At 36.2% G+C, this 18,611-nt stretch overlaps 1 protein-coding gene across 1 annotated transcript in view; it reads right to left on the bottom strand.

Annotated features, from left to right (window-relative positions):
- The window catches only part of LRP1B (LDL receptor related protein 1B), a 749,025-nt gene that overhangs the window by 146,024 nt on the left and 584,390 nt on the right, over nt 1-18,611 (bottom strand). Inside the window, exons 43-46 of the mRNA XM_054208041.1 lie at nt 17,190-17,394; nt 6,434-6,626; nt 5,834-5,959; nt 1,820-1,948 (exon numbers count right to left, since the gene is read on the bottom strand). Coding sequence (XP_054064016.1) covers nt 1,820-1,948; nt 5,834-5,959; nt 6,434-6,626; nt 17,190-17,394 — 653 coding nt within the window. The remainder of the gene's footprint in view (nt 1-1,819; nt 1,949-5,833; nt 5,960-6,433; nt 6,627-17,189; nt 17,395-18,611) is intronic.

The following is an 18,611-nucleotide window of genomic DNA, read 5'->3' as shown; positions in this document are numbered from 1 at the left end:
TTGTTGGATCTTGCAATTATGGTTTTTCAGTACTGTAGAATAAAGTCTAAAATAGTTTTAGCAGCTCAGTAAACCTCAAACCTATACTGACATATCAGATAACTTCTCTGCAATAACAAGAAAGAGTATTTTGAGATTCCTCACCAGCTACAACTTTCTTATTTATTCCCAGATCGCTTTCTCTATATTCCTTCATCCTACTCTCCTCTCCTAACCAAGTAAAAGAAACTACGTGCAATCTTAATCTTTCTCACATGAACTGTGAATGAAATAAATGACTAAAATTAATAGTAGAGACAAACAGGTTTAATCCATATAAGAACACAGCTGACTGGGGTTTTTTGGTGGTGGTTTTTTGCTTTTTTAAATTACCTCTTATGTCTAAGCAAGATACACACATAAACACAAATATGTAGACGTACTTAGTAAGGAAACCCAAGAAGGAATTCACAGACATAAGCAATTTACTTTTCAGTGATTTAAAGCTGTCACTTGTAATTCAAGGGCTTTTCCCCCCTGGTAACTAGAAGTATTTTGTATATTCCATATTCTTATTTCCTTTTCTGACGTGGGTTTTTTCAGATTCAAACAAACAAACCTCCTTAGTTGTCTACATGTATTATCTGACGGAATGTTGTTATTAGTTTTACATGACACGATCAAAGCAATTATCACATAGAAGTTTGAAAGCTAATGGGGCATAAATTGAAGATGAAACAAGAAAAAAACATTATGAAGTATCAGTTGCTATACTCAGAGGGTTGATGTTAATTTCTTTAAGGAATAAAAAAGGAGAGTGCTATTCCATTTCTTTTTTTTTCAGCATCAACCTTGTAGTTGGACTCCATGATCCTTATGGGTCCCTTCCAATTTGAGATAGTCCGTGATTCTATTAAAATGGCAGAAGCGAACTCCCGGAATTAAAGTAGACAGTTTCATAAAACTATCGAGCTGGCAGGTATAAACATAATAGGTGGGTTTGAAACAACACGAAATTGTTCATATGCGAAACAGAAGAGATACCAAGGCTGCGATATGAATATCCAGAAAAAAGGAAAAGCCAAGAGTTACAGGCACACAGGCAAGAAGGAGATTTCACTTAATACGCAGGATACGTGAGTTCTCTAAGGCGACTCAGTGACTTAGGAAAATTATTTGAACACTAGCATTTTAGATACTGCAGCAGGCAAACTCAGTTGGACACCAAAAACCTGGAAGTGATGCAGTTAGTGATTATCAGGTCAAAAAGAAAGAGAAAGATAGAATCTTTTGGGAAAAATGTGAAAATAAAGAGTAGACACCCTTGGGTCTAACTTGTTGCAAGATGGAGACCGATTGGTGTGAAGAATAATGATATTATAAACAAACAGAAAACCGGGTGGAAAGATTTCTATTACACAGCCATTTTTGCATTTTATAATACTGCTATTTTGGTGTTTTCTATTCACAATCAGAGAGAATCTTATTAAATATGGAAAACTAAATCAAAATTGCTAAATTAAAGCTGAAAATAACCAATTTTTCATCTTTGAAAAAGTAGCTAGCTGTGGGGTTTTGTATTTTTGTTTCAGAGATAGAAATATGAGAATATTTAAGATGCTTTTTAAAAATATCAGTCAGCTAATACATGAAGTTTGTAAGGAAATAAGTCATTCTATCCATATAACGTCAAGGTTTTTTTAATGTGTAAGTTGGCATTTTCTTGCTGTGCGTCTTGGTGAGCAGTTGGTATGAACAAGTAGAAAAGTCTCTGAGGAACCAATGTAAGCGTGTATAACCAAGATAGGAATGTGAAGGTGAAACGTCTGGAAATGCTTACCACAGTAGAAAAGCTTCTCATCAGACTTGTCCTTACAGTGGGCAATGCCATCACAAGTCAGCTGATAATCAATGCATTCACCATTTCCACATTCAAACTCAGAATAAATGTTGCAAGTAGAATTTTTAGCTAAAAATAAAACATATTAACATGTAATTTTTAATACCTTCAACACTCAGTGAAAATGAGAAAAACGTTGGCTGCATTTAAAATATTTCCTACAGAGTTTTTGAAAACCTAAGTACAAAAAAATCCCACCATGGCATCAGAATTTAAGAGCTTCTAGAGAGCGGTGGCCTGTAAGAGCGCTATACTTCTCTGTACATTTGTTGATATTATGCAGGACTGAAGACAGATATCTAAATAGCCAAAAGATTTTCAGCAATGTTATGTTGGAGTTCCCGACCAAGGTAAGGGAGCCTGTAAAAGAAAAATACACAGCCGAATATCCTTGAAGGAACACGTAGTGAAGCAGCTTAAAGGCAGTGATTCTGATGAGATGGTGACTTTGTAACTGCTGTGCTCGGGTGTCCTCTACCCTCTACGTGCCTCTCCACGGCCCCAGATTGTATGCAACTGTTCCTTAATAGATTTTTAAAAAAATCCCTTCAACACAACACTTACCACTTACTTAGCAGTTAATTTGAACTCTCAACTCTGTTTTGTGGCACTGTGCAGCTGCTCAGTGCGTACACAGGTCCCAGCATCAATGAACCACGTCCAGTATTGAAGATACAGCCTAACACCCGATGAAGAAAACCTGCTGTTTCTACTTATTTTTATTCACAAAAAAAAAATCACTGGAAGACATGTAAATTTTTTGTGTTCTCACCTTCTCAGAGTGGATGTTTTATCTGTTATTTTAGAAGAGACCAAGATGTACATTTAAATTTTTTACTCCTAATTTCTCTTGCATATAGATTTTTTTATTAGTTCAGTTAGAAAGTATCACAAAATTTACACAGAAAAATTTGGTCATGAACTTCATGATAGTACATACGCTGGCTTCATGTGTATGTTTCTAAACAAAATATCAAATCAGAGAGAAAGGAGAAATATATAGGACAACTCAAGAGAAAGAATAGGGAAAAGATACCTAATTATTATGCTTTTTTCTTATTTCCATTAGAATTAGTTCAGGATAAATTCAGGAGAACCAATGTCCACTATATGCAAAAGTAAAGCCAATACAAATTGAAAATATTTCTTGATTGTATTCAAACATGAAGAAAAATATAAATGTGAAAATATATATTCCGCAAAAGGTGGGATCTGATCTTGAATATGATTTACACAGTCCTTTAAATTTTAATCAAGTTTATTGCAGGAATTATTTTTTCTCTCTTTTCCCCCCATTTTTTAGCATAGCAAGAACTTAGATCTTAGGAAAAGTCATTCTCAGTTACACTTGTAGTTCATCTAGTTCAGCATCTTAGACTGCAATCTTTAGAGAAAGATGGGGGGGGGAATCAAAATGTATGCGTAGTATAATCTGCCCTCAGTTAAAGTCTGGAAACCCTTGCGGAGATTCCTTCAAGCCCCAACTTTCAGAAACAAAGACTTTTAATCCCTTTCAAAACTGTTTCTTTGATTAGAAATAAGTAGTCCGGGTAGTCTTATTACCCATATAATCATCCAATCCCTCTGAATTTTACTGAAGCTTTGGCTCAAGAATCTTGACTGGCAGTAAGTTATACAGTCTAATTACACTTTGAAAGGACAATTAATTCCTTTTCTCAGTTGGAATTGCTAACTTTCAATTTTATTGAGTATCCCTTTCAACTGCGATACGAAGAAAGAAAACTATTGATCTCCCAGCTAAACTATAAAGTCCACGTTGTTTCCATCCTTCCTGTGTTTGTCAACCCCAACATTTAATGTCTTAAGTCTTTTTTTTTTTTTAAACTAATAACTCAGACCAATATTTCCTGCAAACTTTCTACAATACCTTAGAAGATGGAATCTTACACCATGGCCTAGATGAGGACTTAAACATAGTTTTACCTAACAGCAATTTTAAGTTTTAATGATTTTGGAAAATATAAATGCCATATGACATTATAAAATAAATGATGGAATCTCACTACCACAATAGCAGTTACATTTTTCACCTTGGTTGTGTTTTTTCAACCTCTTTGAGATGTCAGAAGCCATCTTTCTCTCCCACCGCCAAACAAACCAGGACTTTTATTGCATTCATGCAGCAAGTTTAAATCATTACATGAAATTAATATTGTCTATTATATTTAATGAAGGTAAAATGAGGATCAGTGAAAGATTTGTCTCCTTACTGCTCCAGACATTGACAATTCCAGCTCTTCTTTGTATTTTCTCTGATTCTAACTAATCTAGGAAGCTGAAATGTTTATGATTGTGCTGGTTTTGGCTGGGATAGAGTTAATTTTCTTCGTAGCAGCTAGTATGGGTCTATGCTTTGGGTTTGTGCAGAAAACAATGTCGATAACACAGGGATGTTTCTGTTATTGCTGAGCAGTGCTCACATAGAGTCAAGGCCTTTTCTGCCCCTCACACCCCCCACCAGCGAGTAGGCTGGGGGTGCAAAAGAAACTGGGAAGGACACAGCCAGGACAGCTGACCCCAACTGACCAAAGGAATGTTCCATGCCGTGTGATGTCATGCTGCATGTATAGAGCCGGGGAGGAGGATGGTGGGCAGACATTTGGAGTTATGGTGTTTGTCTTCCCAGGTCACCGTTATGTGTGATGGAGCCCTGCTTTCCTGGAGATGCCTTATTAGGCTCTTGAGGAGCAACAGGCTACCACAGAAGAGTCTGAAGCAGGTAAACCGTCCAAGCTTCTAGCAGAATGGTAAGTCTTGCTAAATCATATACAAAAACTAAATATATTTTTTCTTGAATGTTATAGTGTCTCTCTACTGTTACGATTGAAAACAAAAATGGTTTAGAGAAAGCAGGTGGGTCAAAGCTATGAAACCGAAGCAGCAGAACTGGCACGCTTGGCAGACAGATATGGAAGTGGAGAGCTTGGTCTAAGAGGTGGGATTTCTGCCCCACAGAGGTAAAGGTCCAATAAACCACCGGAATTTAGAAGGGGTCTCTAACTGTGACAGAAGAGCTGTAATACAGTGACATTAACAAAGACGTAAGGAAGTGCATGCTTTCCCCCCAGCTTTCTTTCCATTCCAAATCGAGCCAGCTACACTTGTTGAGGGGAGAAGCACCAAGTCATGTTCCACATTATGAATCATCCCTGAGGAAACAGCCCAAAGCCTTCCAGTTTCCACTCGGGCTAAGGCATAGCATTTACAAAGTGACAGGGACTTTCTCCAAATGATTAGAAAAGCAGAAGACTGCAGGGTATGTATATACATCGCACCCTTCCAAATTACCAGCACATACTTCCATGTTCATAAACATCATAAACATAAACATGTGCGGGGATAGTGTGATCTAAAGAAGCAGCAATGGACGACCATATATTCTAAACCACTTCTGAACAATGAAGAAGTAGTTATATTTTCTTTATCACGTGCTGAGACATACTGGTTCAGAGGAAGTGTGGGAAGACGTGAGAAGAGAACTTAGAACAGTGCAGTACAGAATGTTCTCCAACAAAACCAGCATCCAAGGAGTCTGCTAACTTGAAGTGGTACATTCCCCAATTACTAAAACGCCAATTCTACATGATTAAATACAACTGCTGGTTAATAAGTTACAATTATTTTTATATGTCTAAGGCCATGAAATGAAAATATTTGTGCACAAAAAAAACCAAATTGCAAATATGAAATTTTCAGTACAACACAATTACCCAAACTGAAATTTAAGGAGAGTATAAGTATTAATGCTTTTTAACCCCCCAAAAGCCTTACAAGACGTAAAAGAGTTGAAAGCCTGGTATGTGCTGAATTGCCAGATCAATTTTTACAGTATATGGAAGCAATAAAATTAATGGCTTGGGCCAACTGTCTTTTCTTATGAGAGCCAACTGCATCACAGCATAGAAAAGCATTATGTCAGCTAGTATTACTTACTCACACATCTGTTATCATCTATCAGTATTCTGTCCCCTCTACACGAACAGTTCACTCGTCCGTCAGGAGTCAGAAGGCATAAATCATGACAACCTCCATTCATTTGTGCACAAGGAGATAACTCACCTGAAAAACAAATGATAAAAGATGAACTCTGCTTTATTAAATTTGCTTCAATGGCCAATGTCTTTGAGAGAGCAAAGATCACCATATCTCAGATTCATGGGCAATTGATTCAAGTTTTATCAGCCAGATGAAAATGTCAGCGTGCCTCAGATGCTAGCATACTAAAGATAAACAAATGGAGTTACCTTGAATATAATAAATTTAAAAACCCACAACATTCAAAACTGCTGATATTTGACAGGAAATGATTTAACTGCTGTCAAATGAGCACAATGTCCATAGTAGAAAGTGGTCATTCGATAACATTTGTTTACTTGGGGAAGAGGTTTTATCCCATCTTTTATTAACCGTTCCTACAACAAAAAGAATTTATGAAACACCGTGAAATATTTTAACTTGGTTAAGACTAAGTAAAATTCTTGAAATGAATGATATTGGAATTACCAAAATAGCGTATCTTGCTGTGTAACTTACAACTGTTAGTATCATTGGCAACAGCAATAATGCCCATTGGCTGATGCGGGATATCAGAACGAAGAACTTTTGTATCTCCTCCTGTATATTTACTGGAACGCAGAATAGCTCTCCTCACTCCGTCTGACCAGAAGATATAATCGTCATATACAGCCAGGCTGAGAAAGGTACCTGGTCCAGATTTGACAATTACCTAAAATACATAAGTAGAGAGGAGAAACGTGAGAAGGAACGTTGTCGCCAAATAAGATGTTTTGAAAGTGCAAACTGACTCACATCACCCACAGACAAAACACTTAATTCTTCTACATTTACAGCACCTGCAAAAACGAGACAGCAGCACCAAAAATGTGTTAAAAGGATGCTACGAGTGTTAATTTACTATTTATCGATACGTCCAAGTTTCAGAAATCCAGGCGTCTATTTCCTTAAGTAAAAAAATCACAGTTTAACGAAATGTGCTTGTAAAAATATCTACACAGCACACTACCTGCTTAACAGCCTGAACAGAAGAGAGAAAAAGAGGTACTGTAGCATGCCTGAAAGTCTAAAAACTCCGAGTCTTTATGAATCAAAGCCAGAAGGATGTTTCAGAACTGAAGCTTGTTCACCACTATGATCACATTAGAACCAAGACAAGAAATGCTTTGTAATTGTCTCCCAATTTAAAAAAAAATCTCCTCAGTCACAGGCAAAATTGAGACATGTGAACATTTTGACAATTTGCTCACATAAATAACTGTATTCCAGTGCACAGAAGCATTCCTGGCCAAGTTTAAATTCACTTACAGATATAATGACAAAATTACTTATTAATCAGATAATTATAACAAATTCTGCACCACTAGGCACATTATATATTTCTGCATATTTGGAAGAAGGTTTAACCAGCAAATACTTTTTCCAGTGATAAATGTCCCAGGAGGACAGCTTTTCTCTAGCCAACCTTTTTTTCAAAATTAAAAGTATTAAAAGACAGATGGAAATGTATTAGTGGCAAAAAAGATCACTTTTGCAATTTACTGTAAGATACTTTTCAGAACACACTCTTAAAAGCCTATGCTATTCATATTCAGACACATTTCAGAAAAAAAAGACAGCAATCACATATGTTTGTAAAAGATCTGTACAAAATCTGGCCATGCGGATTTTGCAACCCTGTATTTGTTCTCCATGATAATTGTAAAACTATCCCAGCCTGAAGGATCTTATTGTCACAGTCAATGCTAAAGAAGGCACTACTCCGTTCAGCATTCTGTCTTCTGTAGCACTGTCGTAATTTTTCTCAAACTGTAACAAAGGAATGGAAATTCGTTACAGAACTGGTCATCGCTGTTCAAGCTTGGGAGATCTGAGATCCAAATAAGGGGTCACAAAAGCTAACATCCAGGAACATTTGGTTCACTAATGCTCAGAGCATGTCATTCTCCGGGGTCTCATCTATAATGTCACAGCACTATCCAAGGACACTGGTTTTATTTTAGCATCCAAAAGAAAGAGTTCCTATTTCTGCCCGCTTTTGGCCAACTTTACAACCCTTTTAACATTCTGCCTTACAGAATAATGCTGAAAATGACTGACAAATTTTTATTCTTTTTTTTTAAATCTTGATAGCGCTGCTGGATGATCAGAAGTAACTGAAAATGAAAGTCTTCTTTAAAAGTCTGTTCATCCTTTGGTTACCTGTCAAATCACGTTTAATTCCTAAGGACTCAGTGTCAAGCAAATTTGCTGTGTATCAAAGCTGTTGTAAGTCATCTATGTTTCTAAATCTTCTATTCTGTACGGCTCGCTTGTTCATTTTCCTAGCGGTGTCTGTAGCTCTGGACAGAGATAGCTGCAGACTCACCAGCAGGATCATGTAACGAAAGTGCAGGTTCCTACACTGTGACCATACTGAAATCCTCCTCGGATGGCCCCATCTGGCTGGCTCAGGAGGAGTAAGAAGCATAAATGGGTCTGCCCGATACTCCCTGCTTCCTTTTTTCTTGCTGATTGCTTGTCTCTGACAAAAATAATGATGGAAGCCAATACAAGCACTTCGCAGATTTATTCCTCTGAGTTATTGATAGTAATCAGATAAGCTTTGGATCAAGACATAAGACAACTGCCACAGTCTTTCAGGGAATGCATGTACTCAAATACATAACAGAGAGGAAACTCAATGCAGAATCAGTGATCACCATTCAACCAGAAGAAAAATTGTGTTTTCAAACTGTAAAAAACTCCAAGATAATCAACTTATAGCAAGTTTTATATGAAGTGGTGGCTGGGTAGCAACAAATGACAAAAAGCAGTGCTCCCACTTACGATAATACAGGCAAAAACCTTTACGTACCCCATCTGGAAGCACATTATCAACACAAACATAATGCCCGGTTAATGCGCAATCACACAACTACAGTCTATGCTGCCTGTTGTTCAGTTAAGGATGCAGAAAGTGCTGAAATGGGAGAGCCGTTGTATATGCTGAGTCAGAGGAGAAAAGGACACAGTTCCATAAGAAACTGAGCATCTATGTTACACAGAGTGCCATACATGGAACAACTTTCTAACACGTGCAGACAATATACAGGTAAACAGAACTAGAAAGTACAACCTCAACCATCAAATTTAGTCCAGAACGATATAGATCACAATGTCAGAGAAATTTAATTCACAAAGGCCGCATTCATGCACTCCCCCAAACTATTGCAGAACTGTAAAAATACTTAAGACCTCTTCTACGAAGGACAGAAACTGTCAAAAAGCACCCTGTGGCACAGGAGAAAAGTAAGAATAATTATGGTCATCAGCAATGTTTTTGGAGGCAAATGTGGTACTGAATGAATGTGAACACATTGGAAAAAAAGGAATGTAGGAATGTATCGCCATTCTGCATTACAAAGATCTGAACTGAACAGATTATTTTTTTCTACTTTTTTTTTTTAAACGAGGTTCTTAACAGTATGAAACAAAATCAATCATATAAAGATCCTGTCTTGACATATTTTATCATAAGTCTAAGTTGATACTAAAAATTGCAACAATATACGTACAATTTTAAAACATGAAGGAAACCTGAACAAGACACCCCTACCATCCCCTCCACCTGAACCAGCGAAGTCAGACACATCCAACAGCACACCACGGGTTTTAATACCGAATGACGCCACCATTCAGTTCCAGCCTGTACTTCGAACTCTGAATAATAGATTAAAAGTTTTCTCTGCTTCCTGGAAAGAGACAAGGAGACTGGGGGCTCGGGGAGGAATGTCACAAGTAGCGGGGCAATTTAATTTTAACTACAATCCTTTCTTTTTTAAGTTCTGATTTTTAAGTTCTCCACATAGCTTCTGCTTTAACATGCAGCTGCTCTAAATTTGAGGTACGTGTAGCAGTTTCTCTAGAAGAACATGACTATAAAAGGGGAGAAGCCAGTCGGGTACACACGTTAGGTGGACAAGAATTTGTGCCAGGATACTAATATTTGAATGATTTATATAAAACTCTTATTAAAGTCTCAGTAAGAATTAGATTCATAACAATTCTTACCATGACTACACTTCACTTTTAGAGAAAGACAGGGTTGGGTTTTTTTTAAAGATGAGTGCATAAAGTTAATGCATCAGCTTAAAATATGAGTTGATCTTAAGTATTTTAACTCTACTAAATGGCTTAATAAACGGGCAGTGCCATCTACTGAAGCTTTTAAAAGCTTTTTCAGGGCTTTTTGCTCTTCTACAGATATCCAAATCTCTTTGCAGATTGTCTACAGTAGAATGACAAAGCTAGTACAGAAAACTACACTTAAAAAGATTGAAGTTAATGAGAATTTAAAGTCTATTGCATAATAAAATCATTACACAAGTATAAAGCACTATCAGTAATCTAAAAATAAATAACATTTTAGATGAATATCAGAAAACTCAGCCTGACAGAACCAACTTATACAGAAAACATTAATCTAAAATTAGCCAACGTATTTCATTCTTTCAAAAGGAAGACATAAAATAAAAGAAATCAAACAAATTTCTAGTCTAGTTTTAAGTTGGGTTTTGTGGAAGAACAGTGCCAATCACTGTTATATCCTACTAAAAATAATCATGCTTTTTGTTGATTGGTCTGAATAAAGACCATATTTTCATCGTTGTCATATCTTTAATGCATAGATTTTCTTTTCATTTATTGTATCTTCAAAAATACGTTCATAACAACTTGAAGTGCAATCACATAGCAAAGGATACAAAGGACATACCAGAATACCACATTTACCAAGAACACTAAGATCCTGTTTCCATAGAATTGTCCAAGTCAGATGCAACAAAATCAGAAGTGCTTCCTCTTCAAGAATTAATTTTTGTTTCTCCGTGCTAGACACAGAAAACCAAACGGCAAAGCTAAATTTGCAGCGTTCCAGCTGTTACTTAGATTTGCAGTTCAGTTCAACGATATATTAAGCAACTCTTTAGAGCAGGCTTGTACTTTTCAGTGCCATTCAGATGGAAAGTATGCATCTCTGTAAATTTTTACTATATTAACCAGGTTTTTTTGCAACTACATGTGTATTAATTACAGTTAATAGATATTTATTAATCACACTTACTACTTACACACTTATTTTCAACATCATAAATGACAATGAAGAACTTAATCTAATGTTACCTTTATTTCTGCCTCTAGAATTTTGTGGGATTCTGAAGTATTACAAATAATCTGATTCTTCATAGCCTTAGAGATTATTTTCATCTTTTCATTAATTCCTTCTTTCAGTTAATTTTTACCAGGCTACTGTAAGGGATGGGCTGTAAATTCCCTGACAAGGGGTAGAAGGTCCTCCAAGACTTCAATGGAATGCCTCGAACACTCACAAGGAAATAAATAATGCAGGCCTGGCCTTCAAAGAACTGATAAGGCTCACACTTCTGGCGCCTGAAAGTGTGGGAGAACTGTCTTCTGAAGACAGGATAGTTCTGTCACTCGTGTGGTGAGGTTGCTAGTTCTCAGTTCTCAAGGCCATTGTGTCCCATGACTGACCTTTGCTTTATTATCTGTGAAATGCATATGAAAGCGCGCACCCTGCATATACTAATGAAGATTATAGAGATCATGCTAAACATGTATGACTATGGCACTTGTCTCTCCACCCAAATCATGCTACAGGTCACCAGGGAGAAGGGAGAAACCTGAGATGAGGATGTGCTCAGCACCGGGGGCGGACTGTGCTAATTCAGCAAACATAAAAGGGGAAAATAAGTGCCCCTAGGGGGGAACAAAGAAGAAACAATAGAAGAAGACTGCGCCTGGGAAGATTCTTCCCAAGAAAGAAGATTATGCCTGGGAAGATTCCCTGAAAAAGACGCTGGAACCAGGACCAGTGATCTCTTTATCTCTGTCTTTTTCTCCATCTTTTCCTTTCTCTATCCCTCAGTTTCTCTTTCCTCTTAGAATTGTTAAGTAACGGTTAGAGTTGTTAAGTAACGACCTTAAGTACCGCTTGCCATAAGTTGTCCTATACCTGTTGTTAAGTAACACAATGCACACCTCACCACTTGCCATAATTTGTTATATACCAAATTAATTATCGTGGACTTGTTAAGACCTCTACTAACCATTTTGGTAAGCTAATAAATGTTTCTATATGGACCTTGAGATTTATCTCACCTTAGTCTGAATTTATGAATCTGAAGTCACTTACCCCCCCCTCTTTACTGAGAGTGGGATGTGACAGCTTCCAACACTGGACATCAAGATATTTCAGCAAACAGTCCCAAACCAACAGTGTTGTATCCGTGTCATCCAGCCACCCAGCTCAAATGCATTAGAAGATTTTATTGCCATTGGTTAGGGAATCACTTTCGTTAGGTTCGATCTTAGAATGACTTTACAGAACTACTTCAGAAAAAGGAACTCGTCAATGGAGTGAACTCCCTAGAAGCAGGGGGAATGTTTCACCCTTTATTTTGGTTCTGGACTTTTTCAGACCAATGTTAATGCGAAACACGGACACTTGGAAAGTTGAGAAACAACAATTCTTTTTGATCAGATTTACAAGAGAAAAGAATCAAGAAGAGAATATTCCTGCTATAACTAATGTATTTATACTGCTGAACAGAAAAAATTAAAAATTTCACCACAACTTCACTTCTAGTACCATTAATTTCCAAGATTATCCACACCACATGAGCCGCTTTTCAAAGAAAGAAAGAATGGATTGATTAAAAAGCCTGAAACCTAACAATAAACTAACATAATAGGGGCAACAGGAGAGGCAAAACACGATGAACTTAAATGTCTAGGTGGTAAACTGTGCATGTTGTGCCAACTGTATAAATTTTTACTAGCATTTCTTGTTTCTCTACTGTTATTGCTTCTACTGCAGTTTCACGAAATCACAAGAAAGCAGTAGAAACTGCTGAAATAATTTCTCTGTGGAGAGTAGGCTCAATTTTATTTTATTTCTAGACAACCATCCAAGTTTATTAAAATATCTGCGTTCTAGTTGACATTATTTTCCTTCGGGTTAGTTTTCACATCTGACTATTTATTAGTATATAGAGAATACAGCAATGTGATTCTTCAACTCAGAAACACATTCAGGACCTGCATCTTTTTGTAACTGCTCACGTTCAGATCTAGCGATAATCTTTTCTAAGATTTTTTAGCACGTTCTGATTTTAATGGGGTTAGATATTCTACATTTCTAATTGTTAATATTTTGCATGCTTTGTCTCCGTGCTGGATACCTTGGCTGATTTCGCTTCTATCCTGCCTTTGTGAGTTATTCAGCTACTTCCCAAGGTAACATTGATGTCATCGCGAATACCTTCCAAAAGCTGACCAAAATTACTTTGCTGTCCTCAATCATATTTGTACTACACATAAGTATAATGACATGTCTGAAAAGTAGTTTTAGATGTCAGTCATAAAGTCAAGTTTTTCATAAATGCACAGCCAAGCCTTCAACTTCCATTTCTGCATTTAGTAGTTGGAAGAACTGATCTGATAAAATGTTACTGAAGATAATGGAAATTGAACACCAACTTCAGAACTTGTTTAATTGCTTAAATACACAATTCCAACAGAATAAAAACATACATTCTAGAAATTAAAAATTACAGTTTCTGGGAGGTTGCCATTACACAAAGGTTATAATTACTGGAGACACCTCTAGAACCATAATGCTTTGAACAATCACACCTGTAGGCCAACAAAACCACAACTGATACCACAACATTCCAACCTGCATGTTAGAAAATAAACAGACTTCTGTTTACAGGAAATTAACTATATTTCTAGATACTTGATATGTAAAATGTTACAAAATACTCAACACTGAAGAAAAGGAAAAAATCAAAATAGCTCACGATTTATTGGAAAAATAAGTCTAAAACACAAAATCAGCTTTATTTGCTGATGGCTCAATCTCTCTGTTCCTGAAAAAAATGTTATAATTAAAGAATATTAAAGCACTAAGCAGCTAAAACCAGTTATGGCCACAATATTAAATCCAACTAAGGGCAGGAGCTAACATGGAAGAAAATGGGAAAGGGATTGCGAAAGAAGCAATTGCCACGTTCGCTTTCTAAACAGGAAGATCTGACAGAGCACAACAAGAAGTGTTAGAAAAACCCAGTACCCTGCGTATCTTCTAAGTAATAAAAAGGAACAAAAGTTACTAAAAAAAATTTCCGAACTCGAAAGAGTATTCCAGCAGCCAATACCAGTATTAAAATATCAGCGTAACACAAAATCAATAAACTCTTACATTCCACTTAAAAGAGTCAATGCAATACTGTTAAATTATTTTCTACCCATTCCTTGTACTAGATTATTGTGGTAAGTGGAATGAAGAAAGAAGCTGCTATCTGGAAGAACATCCATTACATTAGCATTTCATGTTCTACTATACAATTTCTGCCTTTGTTAACCTAAGTGAAACCAGAAAGCAACAGAGCAGAGCGAGTGAGGAAAAGGACGATCTGTTTAACTATTTTTGAGGGGTGGTTGATGGCAGGACCTTGCTGAAACACCCTGAGAAATCTCAGATCACCAGAAGGTTGGAATGATTATTACTTGTATTACCCTAAAGTTACAGAAACCAGAGATCTCGTCAAGCTGGACAGCATATGAACGAATGAATAAAAACAGCTGCCCTGGAAATATTTTTTCACCAGATCAATAATACAATTTCATGGTTGGATTCTGGCATTCTTGTATCAGTAAGAGTGCATCTACATGGCACTAAGTAAATCTGCTGAAGCACTGCTAGTGAATAGGAAAAAAGAATTAATTCTAACTGAAAAAAGTATAAGAAACTAGTTTAAGAATCCCTGTTGAACTAGATGAGGAACAAAAGAATACATGAGATTTTTTTTTTCTCCTTTTCCCTAATAAATAGGACAAAAATATTAGTGACATGTAATTAGTAGATAGAGAAAAATCAAATCACAAAGCATATCACTGGAATAAAATGGCATGAATATAAGTATTTATGTACATCCTTAAGCTCTAGTAACTTATTCTTAAATTAAAGAATAAGTGTCTGAATCTGCAATAAACTTGCAGGCAAGCACAATGGAGTATTAGCACAAGTTCCTACTTGTGAAAGAAAGAAAAGTTGCATGTCTTTTAAGTCGGTGTTTTTAACTGACCAATGAACCGTACTTCAAGACAGGAGTTTGTCATTTACAATTATAATAATGTAGATGAATACATCGCGTGATGCAATAATATAAAAAAAAATCTCAAATATACTGTTAGTCTTCAAAAATTACAACAAAACAGAATATAAAGGGGCCAGGAAGTCAACAGGAGGACAACGTAATATAGAACTTTCAAATTGTGATCAAAGTCCTACAAAGGAAATACTTGAGAAAGCTGATGAGTATGAGAAAACCAGGTAATTTCCTCTACCTATACTTCCTATACCTGTATTTTAATATGGCAACAAGTCCCTCAAGATTCCATTTGAAAAAACACTTTAATGTGGTAGACAGCAAACTGAGGTACCTTCCAGATACATAATTACTCAAATTAGTCAAGAATAAGAACAGATAAGAGTGAATATATTTTAGGAGAACTGGTGAATGAAACAGGATTTCAGAAAAACATCAAATGGCAGAAACTAAACAGAGATCATTTAAACTAGTTAGATCCTTTTGTATTTTAAGTAGGAACTCCAAGATCATTGCATACAACTCAGCTAACACTTTTGACTGCTTATATTTACTAATGTAAGAGAGAGAATAATAAACGATTGTGCAAACACTACTGAGCTGTTCCCGGTTCAATACAGATCCACCACATGTACGTCTGGAAGACCACGTGCCGTTCTGTTACATTACCTGACAGAAGGTGCAGCAATAACTGAAGGACACACAGATCTAACCGACATGAATCATCTCTGAAAGTATGACCCAAATTTAAATAAAAAGTACAGATTTTGTACAACATTTGGAATCACGATATAATTAAAGGATAAAACCCAAGGAATAATATGAAAGAAGGGAAGACAGTAATTCCATTCTTATCTCCCAAGTGATAAAATAAAAGAAAAACAAATCAAACCCAAAGTAAACCACCAAACTGCCTTCTGTATATTATTCTCAGATACACAGGTGGATTCACAAAAAAACTCAGAAAGTCATCAATTTTCACAGCAAATAGTCAGAGATTGTATACTTTAGCATCTATGTAGCTTTGGTTTGTCCAGGTTCTGATATAGTTACTGCATCTGAAAACATTAGTGAGCTGTGGTTAATTTACACAAATTAAAAGCGAAGGAGAAAAGAAACGACCCAAAGCTACATGCCTCTTCATGCTGATTTTACTTCTGCCGTTACAAGCTTGGCTCTCTTATTTTGCTCTGATAAGGAAATTTTGTTTAAACAAAGTATGGGGAACTTCTCCGCAATAAGATTCCAAAAAAACCCCCACGTAATTCCTATTTAAGATCCAGAAAGATTTCAAAGCTTTTATACAGTATATAAAGGAATTTTTTTAACATTAATAGCTATGAAAGTGCCCTAATGTACTAAACATTATCTTGTAGAGCTGGTTATTGAAAATACAAGCCAGAACACGTCCTTCATTTATTTTATCATGCACTTTGGGAGGTACCAAATCCCCAAAAGGAAGACTTCATGAAATATGAGAAACATAGAGCTAAACATGCAACAAAATCATGAGCACACATCAAATGCCTTCTGCATATGCCAAGCAAAAGGTCTACTCCAGATGAAACTAAGAGAGCACTCAAGGACCAAAAGGTATTATGATAAAAGAGTAATGGAGTGCAGTTGAATGTATCTGAAAACAAATAGGTAGAAAAGAAAAAAAAAAACAGAGTTGTAGAGTAACACTCAAACATTGCACAAAGAAATTCTAGTGCATTCAGAAAAGTTTGGCGCTGGAAGGAAAATTATAATCAGCCTATGTAAAGCAGAACATTTCTCTACCTCGTCTACTGAAGTTCTATACTTTTTTCAAGCTGATATAGATCATTTAGGACGGTGATGCTTCAGGCTCAAAACCCATGGGAAATAGATTTTGTGGTAAGGGTCTGCATCTCCAGACCATCCAGAAACCGCAATGTGTTAACGCAGCATTACTTGTAGCTCAGAAGTGTTTTCAGTTTTAAATCTAATATACAACCAATATTAGGAGAAACGCAGGGAACTAATGATCTTTCCGTAGCATTTTCATTTTAAAGATGCTAAAAAATGCAAAAAAGCAGATTTACAACCAATATGTTTGGGATTTTTGTTTTACTTACATATCTTTGTGATCCATCGTATTCACACCGCTCAATTTTTCCCAGGCTGCCATCTGAAAAGTAAAGTTTCTCCGCCCTATGATCAATGGTAAGTCCATTTGGTGTCAGAATATCTGTACTAATGATAACCTGTGCATTTTTGCCCGAGAGGGTAGATCTCATGATGCTTGGAAGCTGCTCGTTCCAGTTAGTCCAAAACATTAAGCTGTATTAAAATCAAAATAACAAACAAAACCATGAGATACATTTTATAATTTAATTCTCTACGAAATGAGCAACAGAAAAAACATATGCCTTCGTAGACAATTGCAAATGGCATCTATAAGTAATTGTGATAATCAATGTGGAATAAGAAAATGCGATAGCCAACATCCTATAAATTATCTAGCAGTATCACACTTCATTAACTTGTACACAAGTACAGATATTTTTGCTCTTCACAGGTCTGTTCAATTCTGATCATGTCTCTGCACTAATATACCATTACAGATAGATATAAGATGCTTAGCAATATAAACTTAATTCGGCTAATGTGTTTATTAGCAATTTCTAACAGTGAAAGTAAACTGCAGCTTTTCCCATATTAGAACAGTGATACAGACCAAAGGAGTGGTACGTAGAAGGATGATAATGGGGAATCAAGTGACCTTAATATGCTCTACAAGAGGCACAATTGGCCCCTTGCTACTGTTAAACAAGGGTGGACAAAATGAGCTGTGGCTGTAATTTATACACTGATCGGAACCTGCGCATTCTGTCACTGCAGTCTTCACCGGTATTTAGTTGATTTATGACATCTAGATAAATCATATTTCACAATACAGTATAAACTCCTCATTTGCATAAACTGTACGTGAAGTCACACATGGAAATAACCTCCTCGACTACCCATGCAACATCGTACATTCAGCTATCACAAATTAAAAATAGAACATAATAAGGCAGAAATGTAGCCTAGCCTTCCCAAAGGGGAGATAATTAAAAGAAGCAGAAACATCAGGTTGCTTTTCTTCCAGAATTAACAAAGACGACAGTGGAAGAAGTAGTAACTTGAATTTTAAGACGCTTATTAGCAAAAGGCTGAAGTAGAAATATAAAGCTTACTAGGAAATACAGTTTTCTTGAGAGTGGCAAGAAGGGAACTAAGTTAGGCTGCTTTCCAGGATGTTGTCCACAAGCTCCATAAATGTACATCTCTTGTTATATAATTTTATAAAAACACTGATCTTTGCGATAGACACATGGGCCTATCAGTTTGCCACACAAGAAACTCAGATTCCTCTTCATAAAGGCTTAAATTCATTTTGATTTTATTTAAACAATGAGAGTAACATGTCTGACAAAATAAATTAGTAAACTGATTGCTCTTTATAATCTACATTTAGCTCACTTTTCTTGAAACAAGCACAATTTTTTTTTAAT

The sequence above is a fragment of the Rissa tridactyla genome, chromosome 7, assembly GCF_028500815.1.
Source record: "Rissa tridactyla isolate bRisTri1 chromosome 7, bRisTri1.patW.cur.20221130, whole genome shotgun sequence".
In the NCBI taxonomy this organism is placed as follows: Eukaryota; Metazoa; Chordata; class Aves; order Charadriiformes; family Laridae; genus Rissa; species Rissa tridactyla.
This window is presented reverse-complemented; position numbering and strand designations above follow the sequence as displayed.